This window comes from Watersipora subatra, chromosome 9 (assembly GCF_963576615.1).
Source record: "Watersipora subatra chromosome 9, tzWatSuba1.1, whole genome shotgun sequence".
NCBI lineage: Eukaryota > Metazoa > Bryozoa > Gymnolaemata > Cheilostomatida > Watersiporidae > Watersipora > Watersipora subatra.
The window spans coordinates 45,905,181-45,919,572 of NC_088716.1; the positions used below are offsets into that span (position 1 = coordinate 45,905,181).

Consider the following 14,392-nt stretch of genomic DNA (forward strand, 5'->3'; position numbering starts at 1 on the left):
TAACAAGTGCTAGTATAGTAGGCACTAAACTAGAGATAGTAGATGTATTATAACTCAAGTTGTGGTAGCTAATAAGTAGCTGTATTCTTTTTAATTTGAGCTGTAGTAGTTGAAATAATAGTTGTATTCGAGCTTGTGTTCAGATAAGTACTAAGGAGTTGTCTCCTGCTTAACTTTAGCTGTGTCAGTTGTAGAATAGATGTATTTGAGCTTGAGTTTTGAGGAGCAGCAAAGGTTTGTCTTTTTTTCAATTTGGGGTGTATTAGTTGTATTAGAACTTGATTTTCCATAGGTAATAAGGAGTTGTCTCAGTAGTTATTCAAATCAACTAAATCAATCTGATCAACTAAATCATCTTTAGTTGATCAGTTGTATTAATAGTTATAGGCACTTGAGTTCTATTAGATAACAAGGAGCTGTCTTCTTTCTAACTTGAATTGCAGTATTTGTATTAGCAGTTGTATTAGCATGTGTGATCTGATATGTAATAAGGAGTTGTCTCCTTTCTAACTTGGCAATGGCTTTTCAAGTTTATTTTTAGCTAAAATGAGAGTTGTGCTATGTACTTTGGTGGTAAGATTTGGAGTTGTTTTCTGACTAGTTGAACAGGAAAACGTGATACATAGGTTGGCTAGTCCAGTAGAAATAAGTTTTGATGACATGTATTTGTTACTGAGCTATTCTTTAGTAAAGGCTGGTTCACACTAGATCGCCGTACCTCGGCGTTGAGGCTACAATACTTCGGTGATTTTCAGTGATAACATTGTTCACACTATCACAAGCCTATCCGCGTTTGCATTAGCAAATACGCCTGGAGGTAATGTTTCGTTTTAAGTTTTCGCAAAACAACCTCTTAGTTCTCGCGTGCTCGAATCAAATACTAGGCCTGCAGCAACTACCATAAAAGGAAATAAATAAATCATGCTATCTGCAACCGTGAATTACTATCGCCAAAATGGTTCATATTATAAAGGCTGTCGTCAATGCTCGGCGAAATATTGGGAAACATTGACGGCTGCTAACTTTTCCGACATACTTGAATTGCTTCGTAAATGCTATCAGCCTCAGATTCACATAGTTGACGATGAACGCCGAAAGGAAAACACCGACACACAGTGATATAGCGTGAACCAGCCATAAGTACCTTTATTGTAATGGCCTTTCTGTTAGCTTACTCTAAAAGGCATCAGCTATTAATGCACATACATTTTCCGCACAAGTTTGGAGCTGGTATTTTTTGGTCATAATCGCTCAACCTCTACATCAGTAAAGTTTCCGATCAATTAGACACCATAGTGCTTTATCTAATGAGCTTGAGATAATTTGATAGATGGTGCAGCTTGTACGCATAACAGTGTTTGAAGCCTGTGGAACTGAACAAACTATCGACACCAAAGTTTAAGAGAGTTGACTTATAACATTACACAACAATTTGGAAGAAAAGTTAACTTGTATATATTACACAGTTATATATAAATACAAGCATTACACAGTCTTTTAGAATAAAAGGTAACTTGTATATAAAACACACCTATATATAAATACAAACATGTATATCTATATTTATGCATATATCTATATGCATAAAGCTGAGCAGAGGTTAATTAATATTACCACGCTGTTTTTTACAGTGATCTAGAACATAGTTCTTTGCCTTGTATAAATGTATAACATAAATGTCCAATTTAAACAATTCAAAAGGCTTTTTCCATATTGAAGCAGCCTTTATTTGAATCATTAAATAAGGTCAGTATTTAAATGGTATACTCTTTCCGCCTTCCCACTGCCTCAGGAAGTCATCAAATTTCTTATTGGCGGCTACTGTAAAATGATTCTTCCAGTCTCCTATTCCACCTACAACGTGGATGGAACTTTCCATTCTTTAGAATGTCATTTGCACTTAAAATAACGAGCATTGTGGTTTACAAGAGCTTTATTTCTAACATTTTACATGGTTGAGCTACCGCAACCAATACTTTTATAATGCTTCCAGTTTGATCTAAATATCTGGAATGCATGGCAATCATGCAGGCACTTTTAAAAGTAATGTGCCGTGAAAGGCAATTTTACCTCAGCTCACGATTTATTCTTCAGATACCCTACCTATCGCTTCAGAATAAAATGTTTCAACTAAAACTGTTTAATTTTCATAGATAGAAAAACACTTTTTGTAACATAACCTAATGAACTTGGTTTGAAAATATCCACTTTATGCACTTGGTATGTAAATAGCGATACATCCTTGTTTCTGCTCAATTTTAACCTCATGAAGCAGAAATCAAGTTGCGTCTTCGTATTCATTCACATAAAAGTACTTAAAAGTTTACTCATAGTAATTTATACCTTTTCTGTAGATGTGTCCCATCCGTGTTTTCAGCTGCTTAAGCAAGCTATGTCCCTTCTCATTGTCAGCGTGCTCCTTTAAGTAACAAGAATAACATTTAGTATGAACCAACTATCAACCTCTCATTATGTTAAGAATAAGTGTACTATTTTATTTGTTGGCTGCGTGTTTGTGTTAGTTGTACTCTTTTGAATATGTGAAATTGTTTTGCATTGCTATTCAAGTTGCAGCAAAGCCAATACATGATGTTGGCTGGTCTTGCTTTGTGCACAGTGTTACTTCCTTACTACAAACAAGGATGCAACATTGTGTGCAAAGTAAAGTGCCTTGACACAACTGCCTTGCTGCTGTGATGCCTTGACACAACTGCCTTGCTGCTGTGATGCCTTGACACAACTGCTTAGCTACGTTTAAGTACATGTAGTTTTGGTTAAGGTTAGTTAAGACTATACTTCCACGAATATCAAATTAAATCTAATTGAATCCAGAAACCTACTTGTAGGTAACTTGACATAAAATGAGAGGTGGGAGTAAAACTGCTCAACAGAGCCTCTGGTTATAATAGCAAACTCACCAATTTTATAAGATCTTTCGATAATGAAAGCAATAGTTTTCCTTCCTTCATTTTATCAAAACTGGTAGCCTCAGCAATCTGTTGTATAAGATCTATCGACCTGTTTGTCTCCATGAACTCATTCAATTTCTGAATGGTTGCCAAAGGATCCTGGAACGAGATTAGATCATAAGGAAAAAACTCTTAATACTTTTAGGAGGTGATCCTGCAACCGCAGTGTACTTGGCAGCTAGGCAACTTCCCATCTTTTCTAATTAGATCGTAACAAAATGTTGAATTGAAGGTTGGTTCACACTTTACTGCCCACCATATGTTAGTGTTGTTCACTTGACGATTATTCATCGAATTTGTGTCCGTAAACCAATAGCATCATAGAGGCAACGTCGACAAAAATTGCAGCTTTCAAACTTTACCAATAGTTCGGCGATCATCCACGACACATGCACCACCTCAGCTGTCACGAATAGCTTGATCTATACTTTTTTCATGGCAATTGCTGTGGAACTAGTATTCCGTTGTTTCCACGAGTGCATTATATAATGAGAGTGTCATACCACGGACTATATGCTAACGTAAATGCGGGTGGGTTTTTGATAGTGTAAGCATTGTTATCACAGTCTACCGCCGAAGTATTGTGGGAATTATGTCAGAAGTGCAAGTTCATTAGGTCGAACTCGGTTTACTGTAACAATAACTAGCATAACCAAGGATTCCGACACTTACCAACTTCAAGTCTTCATAAAACACAATGAGTATGTTAGAATTGTTTCTGAGAGACCACATGTACTCGACGAAATCGAAGTACGTTCCATAGGGAGCATCTTTGTCATGTAGGAATCTGGGTAGATATTGACTGAAGTTCATATCTTCAAATAAGTGTGACTGTGAATTGTCTTTACCAAAGAGCTTCTCCTGCAACCATTACGTATGTGTGTTAATAATGTTAATGTTAATGATGTTAATTTGATTGACTACCTATACTAAGTTTTTATACAGTGATAGTGACACACCCCAATAGGGTGGTGCAATGCTATCATGGAAACAGCAGTATCACTCTCATTCAGCCGTGATTCAGAGTCGCTATTTTGAAGAGAAACAACCATTTGAAGCGCCATCTTTTTATTATGAAAATTGCCTTAGCGATTATCGTTTCACTCGTGCGTGTGCATAAGTTAAAGATATAGCCTTGACATAAAGCTTGGCACAAGCATCGCTCTACTGCAGTGCCCTATGAAAACATGACCTTCACAAAATGGTCCTTCGGTGCTGGTGCATCCAAGTGTTGCTACACTATCATTGTATGGAAACTTACTACGGTAGTAGTGTAGAGGTCATGAGAAAAAATGCATGGTCTTTATTTATAGTCTTTAAAAAGATCAATTAAAAAGAAAATAATGTATACAGTAAGTACTTGAAGAGGTCAAGTAGAGAGAAGAAAGTACACTGTATATATAATACTTGCCAAGTTCTTCATATCGTAGTACCAAGACACGCACACATCTTTAGGATTTCTGAGTACTACAAACATTGATTAAACAAAACTGATTCACAGCAAAAATAGGTGTAAATCATTACAGATTGATTATGCTATATATAACTTAAACTACCATATAGAGTTATCTTAAAGTTGTATATAAAATAAATTTTTATAAAGTCACTTTGGAGCTGTTTGATATATAGGGTAAATATAAAGAAGTCTGACAATGGGAAATAGCTGCCATACTGATGTTTTACCACAGTGACACGGCTCTCTCTCTAAGTACTGAGGCTATATTGTTAAAGATTAACTTGGACCAAAATTTACTAGATTTTGTCAATAAGAATCAATATTTTTCCGTCATTTGTGATTATTTTGAAGTTTGAAGTGATCTGACTGTCATGATGTTTCAAGATTAAAATTGACGAAACTTGATCGCTGTTGAAACATTCAGAAGAAAACTATGTGCCGAGATGATGTCACCAGTCAAGCGGCTGCCTGTCTCTTTCGTTATTAATAGCGGCTATTGCATTGAAGTTGCAGCATTACGTGTCTCTATTCTGTCAGTCTCTTTGCTGAAGTGCAACTAAAGGCATTATAATCGCACTTTCGCTTGAAACTGAGCGTTTTGACTGCAATCAAATTTTGTTGATTTTAATCTTGAAACATCCTATTAGTCAGACGACTTTAAACTTAAAAAAGACAAATGGTAGAAAAATGCCAATATTTTTAGATAAAATCTACTAAAATTTTGTGTACATTTATATTTAAATATTTAGTTAAAAATTATAAATACTAGAAACAGACAAATTTGAAAGGCTGCTTTAACTATTGCTTTCTTCATAAGTACCTCGACAGGGTTAAATAAACTGGCAAAAATTTTTTTTTAATTATTTTTGAAAAAAAACTCAAATGTTTGTTATATACAGTACCTCTGACACATTAGCTACAAATAACTAAAGTTAGTATTGTTATGCAAGTAGTTATTGTTTAACCTATTCATGTACCACAACTACGTTTACTATTCAAGGTTGTAAATCTATCTATGCAATACCAGTGATATATATCTGACTTACTTGCCACAGTTTTTCCTTTTCTAAACTCTTGTGGAAGAACATCAGTTCTGTAGTGGGTATTGAGTACCCTTGGAGAAGGGAATAATTGTGAACTTTCTCCTATTGGAAATATATCTATCATAAGAGCTCCCTTGACGATGTTGGCATAATTCGCTGATCCCTTCACTAGCATCGTCATTATCTCCCATATAAAGTTGGTTCCTAAAATATATGTACATGTATATATAAACACAATTTAGAAGTTTTTGTAACCATAAAAATTTCATTAATGAAAATGAAATCAGTTGTGTCTTCATGAGCTGCTCGAAACAGAACAAGACTGCCGCCGCTAAGTGAGACATTCGAGAAACAATTTCTTCCAGAATTTTCCGGAAACTTTCTAATTGGAATAGCTGTATTGCTAGTGAACCCTCCAAAAATATACTCATCCTCATTGCCTTTTAGTTTATAGCACAGTTTTTTATCTATGACCACATGCTAGATGTTTTGGTAACCGAAAACAAAAAGCCAAATATATGGCAGTCAATAATATGCAAATAACTACATGTATACTATAACATTAAACTATAAGATAAAGATTGTCAAATTTTATAATAAGAATATTTCTATGTCATTCACAAAGATTATTTAGAATTTGCCTATGGTTCACTCTATGGAAGATTTTCTTTGTTAGTTACATAGGCAAAGGTCTGTTAGCTACCAGGGTTTACTAAAGTGATAAAATAGCCTGCCACTCCGCAACAAAACCAACAAGTTTGTTGTCAACAAATAGATGGTAATATCTACAATTTAAATTGGCGAGCACATTGTCTGCAGAAGTTTTCTCTCAGCTTATGTACGGCTAGACTTTTATTTATTCTGTAAGATAAGTGCAATTTTGTTAAACTATAAAATTGTAAAAAATAATTAACTTCAACGATACTAACCTAGCAGTAAATTTTAAAGAAAATCTGCTACCCTACCTATGATAAATGATGACAGAACAAGATATTCCTATGTCTAATAATACTGTTATGATAGGTGGTAGGCTAGCCAATTTCAATGGCTGAGAATACAGGAAAGAAATAGGCTCTGCAATATCATCATCTACGCAGTTCCGCAGTTTCACTACTTCTGTTCCTCAAGATCTGTGAAAGCCTATTATAAAAGGCGGTTGGCCAGCCTTTCCACTGACCATAAAACAAGCTGGCCTGCCACCTTTTGCAATAAACAGGTTATATAGCTTCCTATTGTTCAAAGAAAAGAACTATAATGTTATCAAATTGACTAAAGGTTTATAAGAAAGTCGCTCATCTCGGCAGTCTCGTGTTTGATAAACACTAAAACTTTACTGAGAAATAAAGATCTCTTTAGCTCTTTTAAAACCTTAATATACTGTAGTTTATTAACATCTTATTTGGCGTTCCCATGGTGGGTGAGGTTGTAAGCTTCATGTTAGAGGACAGGTAAAGAAATTGGGTTATACGTAGATAGCATCTCACCTATTGATAATGTTTTTGAGAATAGGGAGTCGATTGACGAGTTTTTATATCTATTGTAATATTCTATTATCGTATTATTGTTAGCATTATTCATATTTGATTCGCTCGAATGACCCTGTTCAACCTGCATCTCTTTTTAATACAATCGGTGTACTCTTTCATCTATTTGAGAGGTCACATCACAACAAAAACGCTCACCACCTGACACTTAACTTTCACACATTGCTAACAAGTTGAAGCCTGCCTTATGTCTATCTATACATGCGCTACTGTATTGCTACTGCTGTATTGCTATTGCTACTGCTACTGCGATAGCTCAACCATCACATTGGTTTATTAATAGCTGAATCTATCGCTTTTATCAAACTTGTTTAAATATTTCACAAATAGAATATATAAAGTTTATTATTTTGGATACGCTCACAATAAAAAAATATTCAAATGGTTTAATACTTCGCTACATATCTTCAAACAAAGTATTGCTTAGTGATTAGCATTCGAATAGCCATCATACATAGAACAGAGGAGACAAATCTAGAATTGGTTTTTTGGCATAAATTCAATAATAGAAAAGTTATTATTCTACAAAGTTGTTGCAATTCTCATGTTACATCTGTTGTTGGTTAATTTTAGTTGCTGGCTGGGAGCAAAATCTAGGCATATGACTCATCTTTCCAGAAGCCTCTAGTTTCATTAACAGTTGCCATGGTCAAAATTGAGTGACTTGCTTAGATAAGCATGACAGATCTGATTAACACCTCATGCCAAAATGCGATGATGTGGGCTCATGTTCATGTTAATTAAGGTGATGGAAGGTGTGTAATTGAGCAGAAACAAGTCGAACATTAAAGAGGTGAATCGATCAGAGAGCAGCCCTTGCCCAGTGGTTGAACAACTCTGACACGCTAACAACAGGTTGGGATTCAGTTTTCGAAAAGGGTCACTGGTGGTAACAGGAAAGACATCCAACCTTAAGTTGCTCTCTGTAGCTGGCATGTTTCCAATTTTTGAAGTTACCTTGCCACTTGACTCCATACAAGATCACAGAGCCATTGTTTGTGCAACGACTGTTTGTGAAAACAACCTCTGCCTGCAGTATAGCTACGCAGACATCATACTCAATCTTAGAGGGATTGCACACAGCAGTAAAAAAGCAGTAAAAAAGCAGTAAAAAAGTTTACATAGCTATTAAACACCTATTTTCTAGCAGTAATAAACTGTGTTGTTTTATATAGGCTGCCATGTTCACAAAGGAGGGCTTGTAGAAAACTTGTAAAAACTTTTCGTTTATTCCCCAACAACCATAAATCAAAACTTTTTGTAAAATTTTGTAAATTGGTTTTGCATAATAACCTGAGTATACCATGAACACGGCACACTGGAACATTAGGGTTAAAGCAAAAATAGGGCAGATTTTTATATACTAAATGCTGTTTCAACATTGAATAATCAGATAACTTACTGAATGGGATACAACTCCCAATTTTGAAAGCGCTGAACTTCTGGTAGAATATTTAGAATCTCTAGTAGGCTACTATCAGAAACATAGGAAACATTGTTTAACACTGTATAAGTGCCACGCGTAAGGTTTGATTTTAAATTGTTAGTTTTTCATGAACACGCTTTTATAGTGCCTCTTCAGTTTTTCGACTACTAATTGTTCAGTCTTTTAATTGTCTGCTTCAGTTCTACCTCTTTTTATGGGGAGATTGCCAACTGTAATAGCTATGTGCACAATTATTCAGAAACCTGGAAGATGGTTTATTGGTGCAGGTACATGAAGTTGAACGTTGAAGAAAATTTTTTAAATCTCCAAATGTGGCTTTGGGTGGGCGAACACAGTTCTTTTTATAATAAAAATTATAGTAAAAATTAGAAATGGTCAACAGGTTTGAGTATCCCATGCATAGTAGATAGTCAGCTACAACTAGAATTTGCAACAGTAACAAATATGTGTTTTTAAAAAATAATAGGTTAAAATGTCAACATTTCTTTGTTTGACTAATTCTGTAAATTTATACCTATATGTTTCCATGCATTAGGCTTAAAACCATGTCATATAGGTATTTAGTCATATACATGTATATAACTTGAAGTAAGCAATAACAGTGTATGTGGCGTGATCATTCTGTACAGATTGTTATCTTCAACCCTTAAAAAGTGCAATGTTCAGAATTTAGCCTACATAATCAGTCAACAACGTAATTTTATAGCGATTTTGTTTAAATATTTGGCATTAGAGAAATTGAGCAAACATTTAATGTAATTTATGGCGATTGACTGAACTCACGATGTGTGACCGTGTTGTATATGAGAATTTTCGTTTTTCAGCAATGGGGTCAAATTAAATTTGCACACCACTTGTATATAGCGGTGTGCTTAGAATATAGGCAATAAGTCTAGAACCATGTTCATCCTTACTGTTTTTAAAAAGTTAATTTATGTTCCCTGTTCTAAGTACAGACAATCGCCTGAAACTTTTGCTCTGTTGAAACAAGAATTGACCTAAACATCATGGAACCAAGTGAAATGTCAGACAGTTTTCATAAACACTTTTGATTATGGAACTCTTTACATGGTAGTCTATATAGATGCATATAGTAAGTGTACGATTTTCTCTTAGCATAATATAACTTCTGCTATTTCCTGATCTTATGTCATTTATATTATTTTGTCAACCATAAATAATAATACATAATGCATAACCATAATACAACCATAAATAACAAAAGCTTAGTGCGTGTAGTTAGTCTACGAGATCATCAAGTGTAATCAATATACATACAATTATTTCATTACATCATTCAGAATCTGCTTGGTGCAATTGTTAAAAAGCTGGTATATCGTGATGAAAGTTGTGTGTTCAAAACCCTTGTGATGCACTCTTTTTTCGGAACCCTTACAATAGTGAAGAATAGGCGCTGGCCAATGGTTCTCAACATCATGCATAAGATGCGATAGATTTGCTATTTCAGATGCATTTCATGACTAGCATTTCACACTTGTATAGCTAGTAAATGTAATTTGTAACTAAATGTTCACTAGGATTTATTAGCAACTCAAGTATTTACAGTTTTAATGTTTATCGATCAGGTTAAGCACTTTCCAACTCACAGGACCAGCGTGAGGATGTTATGTCGGGTTTAGACGCTTGCCGCTGTTCTTTAACTTGCTCAAGGTCAACCAAATTGGCGAAAACCTCAAAGTAATCAGTGAGAAACAAGGTTTATTTGGAATGTTTCTGGAGTGGAGCACTATGCTGCTTGCTCCTGAACAGGTGTATCACTAGTGGCTCACTCTATGGGGGGCAAGTAATGCAAGCTGCTCGTTAGTTTGTAAGGTAGTTTTGTCCACCTGCAGATGGTATTTCCATTTGTAATCAAGATTTACATTTGATTTACTGGTTGGTTTCAAAATAACCATTATGTAATCAACCAGGGATCTGTCAGTTTGGTTAGATTAAGGATCTCTCCACAAAATGGTAATTCCCTATGCTAATTAGACATACTGAGGCCAGGTTCCCCCATTCTTCTGTGGCTTTGACCATGTACTTTCTCCTTCTCCACGATTTTTTCACGAGTCCTTTTTCTTCTCTCCACGATTCCTTTACATAAAGCTGCTAGCACTAACAGTGTTAGTGAATTTCTATTTTGTTTTGTAAGACTTCCTCCCATGATCATCCGAGTATTTATCCAATATGTGCACTCAGTGCTCAAGTATCAAATTCACATTCAATAATTGAAAACATCATTGTGACTTTAGAGAGCCAAACAAATCTATTGCCACTTGATCCTTTGATGATAGACCAGCTGGTAAACAACAAGCATCACATTGTTTACCATGGTACCCGGTATCAGTAACTAAACAGCTATTAATATGACCCTAAAAGTTGCAAACAAAAACTCATGTAGCTGGGAAATGTTTTAAAGATAATCTTACACAGAGTTTAAATAGATTTTATCAGAAAATATCGATATTTTTCTATCATTTGCGATTGTTTTTTATATCTGAGGTGATCTGACTGTCAGGATGTTTATAGATTAAAATCTACAAAACTTGATCACGATTAAAGTGCTCCTGAGAAAACTTCGTTCCATATGACGTCATTAGATGATATCGTTGTTCCATATGACGTCATTAGATGATATCGTTGCTATAGTTGAAGTCGGTTATTGAATTCAAGTTGTAGCATTACGTGTCTCGATTCTGTCGATCTCTTTGCAACTATAGACGTCATAATCACACTTTCGCTTGATCGAAACGTTTTAACTGAGATCAAGTTTTGTCAACTTCAATCTTGAAACATTTTGGTAGCCCGATCACCTCAAACATCAAAAACACTTGCAAGCAATAAAAAATACCGATACTTTCAGATAAAATCAACTAACATTTTGTGTATGTTCACATTTAGGCTAGCCATTGCAAAAACAAACTGTACAAAGTATTTTTTTCTATTGGTAGTGAGCCAATAGAACTTCATAAACATGTATGGGACCAGAGAAAATGTCACTACATGGCCTTATTGCTTAGGGAAAACATGCGTCAAAAGGTCAACAAAATTTGAATCTCAAAATCTGTTAATCTATTGTTCTTAGTCATCCAGCTGCAGTCGAACAACAAAACACGTTCTTGGTTATTTTACATGTAGATTTAAAAGTGTGTGAATGACTATCCCTGCTGTTGTCTATGATCTGAAACATATAGTATGTATAGTCTCATTTTTATGAATTTGTGGTTCTAAGGTTTTCAGTTTTAATCATATGCGTAATACTTTATTGGCAATAATTTCATTCTTAACAAATATGTTTCCCAAATTGTGCCATACATGAATCATAAAACAAAATATACGAAAAAAAGGCATCAGGTAGCCACTAAAATCAAAAAGATAGTTTGGCATATAGCCTTTAAAATACCTTTTTCTGCTATGAGTACGGATATTAGGTAGGAGATTGTTAAAGCAGCTAACAATGACATCTTCAAAATAATTGTTAGATGTTGTATGCAATTTTTTCATATCATGTAAGTTTTTCATACCATATAAAAGTGGAATAACAGACACCTCTTCGAGGTATATTTTCATTTTCAGTTTTATTCAATATTTTTAATTACAATAGTATTAATATTGTAAATATTATTCAATAAAAATTAATTTTGTTAATGTAGGGCACCAACATACTACATCCACTATCGTATATTTCAGTTTATGAACTTTCGGTTGCTACAACCTTCAATTTACTATCCTGACTCCTTTACAATACCATTATATTACCAACTTTGAACACACCCTTTTTCAACTTATCAAATAATTCCTGATTTATGTCTTTATTTTTGCTTTGTAACGAAAAACATCATTTTGTTGATGATTACTAATGCCCAAGAAAAGTTTTACATACATACGTACGTACATACGCACATACATATGTACATACGTACATACGTACATACGTACATACATACGTACGTGTGTACATACATACATATGTATGTATGTTCGTACATAAGTATGTATGTACATATGTTCGTGCGTATGTACATATGTATGTACATACGTATGTACATACATATGTACATACGTATGTATGTACGTACATATGTACGTACGTATGTACATACGTACATATGTACATATGTATGTACATACGTACATATGTATGTACGTATGCACATACGTACATATGTACATACGTACATACATACAATAGCTAAATTAAAAATAGGAAAGACTCGAAATCTGACCTCTGTTCTACATACTACTATATCTTCAAGTTCATGTGAACAGTTTTTCCTAAATAAGATATTAACCCACCTACAAACCTACAATCTATATTCCCTTAAGACTCCCTTAGCTTCTAGCAAACTCTACCTTACAAGCTCGCTTGCCTTCCTTTTTACCAGCTCTCTATGTAAATATCCATCTATGTACTCTAATGTACCATCTATGTACTCTAATGTACCATCTATGTACTCTGATGTACCATCTATGTACTCTAATGTACCATCTATGTACTGTAATGTACCATCTACATGTATGTACTCTAATGTACTATCTATGTACTCTGATGTACCATCTATGTACTCTAATGCACCATCTATGTACTCTAATGTACCATCTATGTACTGTAATGTACCATCTATGTACTCTGATGTACGTACCATCTATGTACTCTAATGCACCATCTATGTACTCTAATGTACCTACTAAGTGCTTAATTTCATACACATCAAACTTACCATTTTTTGGGTAGGAAGCTAAAAGAAAATCAGAATCATTCCATGTGTACGCTACCAGATCCTCTCGTACCTTCGGAAACGCAGCAGGGCGTGTCATAAGGGCAGGCACCCTCACAGATCCATCATCGCTCACAAAGTACTCTCCAGTTATAGAGCCTGCCATCGGGTGTCTTTTAGAGTTCTCCATGATAACCTTCAGCTAACAAGGTTCTGAGAAGAGTGATTACCGAGTGTTACTCTAAGGCTGCTATATAACTCATATAAAGCATTATCAACAATCCACTCTATTATTTCTTTGCATCTTTCTATCAGCCAATCAAAATGAAGTTAAGTACCTACATACCAAGTCATTATCCAAGAGATCAATTCCTTCCGAGTAAAAATATTTCCATAGCGAATCACCTCCATTTGTCACGCTAGATTATAGTACCATAGTAACAGCCATTAGAATAAAGATCAGAGATTAAAATATTGCCTACTCACTTCCAACGTACTGATATTTGTTTAGAGCCCTTTACTTCGCTTTCATCTCACTATCTTTCTTAAAGTTGCTGGCAATAATAAGCATACCGGTGCAATAATCTTCTTTTAACAGATAGACATAAAAAATAATTGACAATCATCTTGAAAATTCTATCAGCCAACGCATGACCAGCACAGACTTTATTGAAAATTGGTCCTTTTATACAAATCATCATAACAAAAACCTGGTGACTAATTGTCTAACATCAATGCTCTCAAAATGATGAGTGCTTTTATATACTCATATATTTTAATTGCAAGTAATATGCCTTCATATATTTATATATTTTATTTGCAAGCAACATGTGTTTGTTTAGTCACATATTTCACCAGGCAATTCATGAAGCATGCTTTAGACTTACTCCAATAAAGTAGGCATAGCGGACTGCGTATCAGCAAAATTATGTTTCCAGCCTTCTTCCGACTGACAATTGCTGCATTTCATCTCGAACAGCCGCTGCGAGTTCAGTTTCTTTTAACTCTATTCTGACTTACTGTGTATAAATATAATTCGTTTGTTACAAACTCATACGGTCTCAGAAAACCCTATCCTTGATCAACAAGAAATATACTAGGTGCAATTTTTATCCAAACTGATCGGTGTTTAATAGTAAACGATTAAATTTATCATCTGGAGCATCTGCTTGTCCTTGTCATCATGGATTCACTGGAGAGCTATACATGTAC

At 34.7% G+C, this 14,392-nt stretch overlaps 1 protein-coding gene across 1 annotated transcript; it reads right to left on the bottom strand.

Moving 5' to 3' along the window:
- Positions 1-1,459: 1,459 nt before the first annotated feature.
- Positions 1,460-13,376, bottom strand: LOC137404709 (sulfotransferase 1C2-like). The gene is made up of 7 exons (XM_068090944.1): positions 13,184-13,376; positions 5,472-5,672; positions 4,372-4,436; positions 3,642-3,809; positions 2,919-3,068; positions 2,344-2,419; positions 1,460-1,854 (listed from the first exon to the last, which is right to left on the bottom strand). Exons 1-7 carry the CDS (start codon positions 13,368-13,370, stop codon positions 1,748-1,750), a joined length of 954 nt encoding a protein of 317 aa, XP_067947045.1. The 5' UTR covers positions 13,371-13,376; the 3' UTR covers positions 1,460-1,747.
- Between the last annotated feature and the right edge of the window lie 1,016 nt (positions 13,377-14,392).

Bases quoted from the DNA above. Each gene is read 5' to 3' on its own strand.
- LOC137404709 (XM_068090944.1), bottom strand. From the start codon at position 13,370: ATGGAGAACTCTAAAAGACACCCGATGGCAGGCTCTATAACTGGAGAG. The intron at 5,673-13,183 runs GTAAGTTTGATG...CATATATTTTAG, and splicing joins AGCTTCCTACCCAAAAAATG to GAACCAACTTTATATGGGAG. The intron at 2,420-2,918 runs GTGAGTTTGCTA...TGTTACTTAAAG, and splicing joins CGAAAGATCTTATAAAATTG to GAGCACGCTGACAATGAGAA.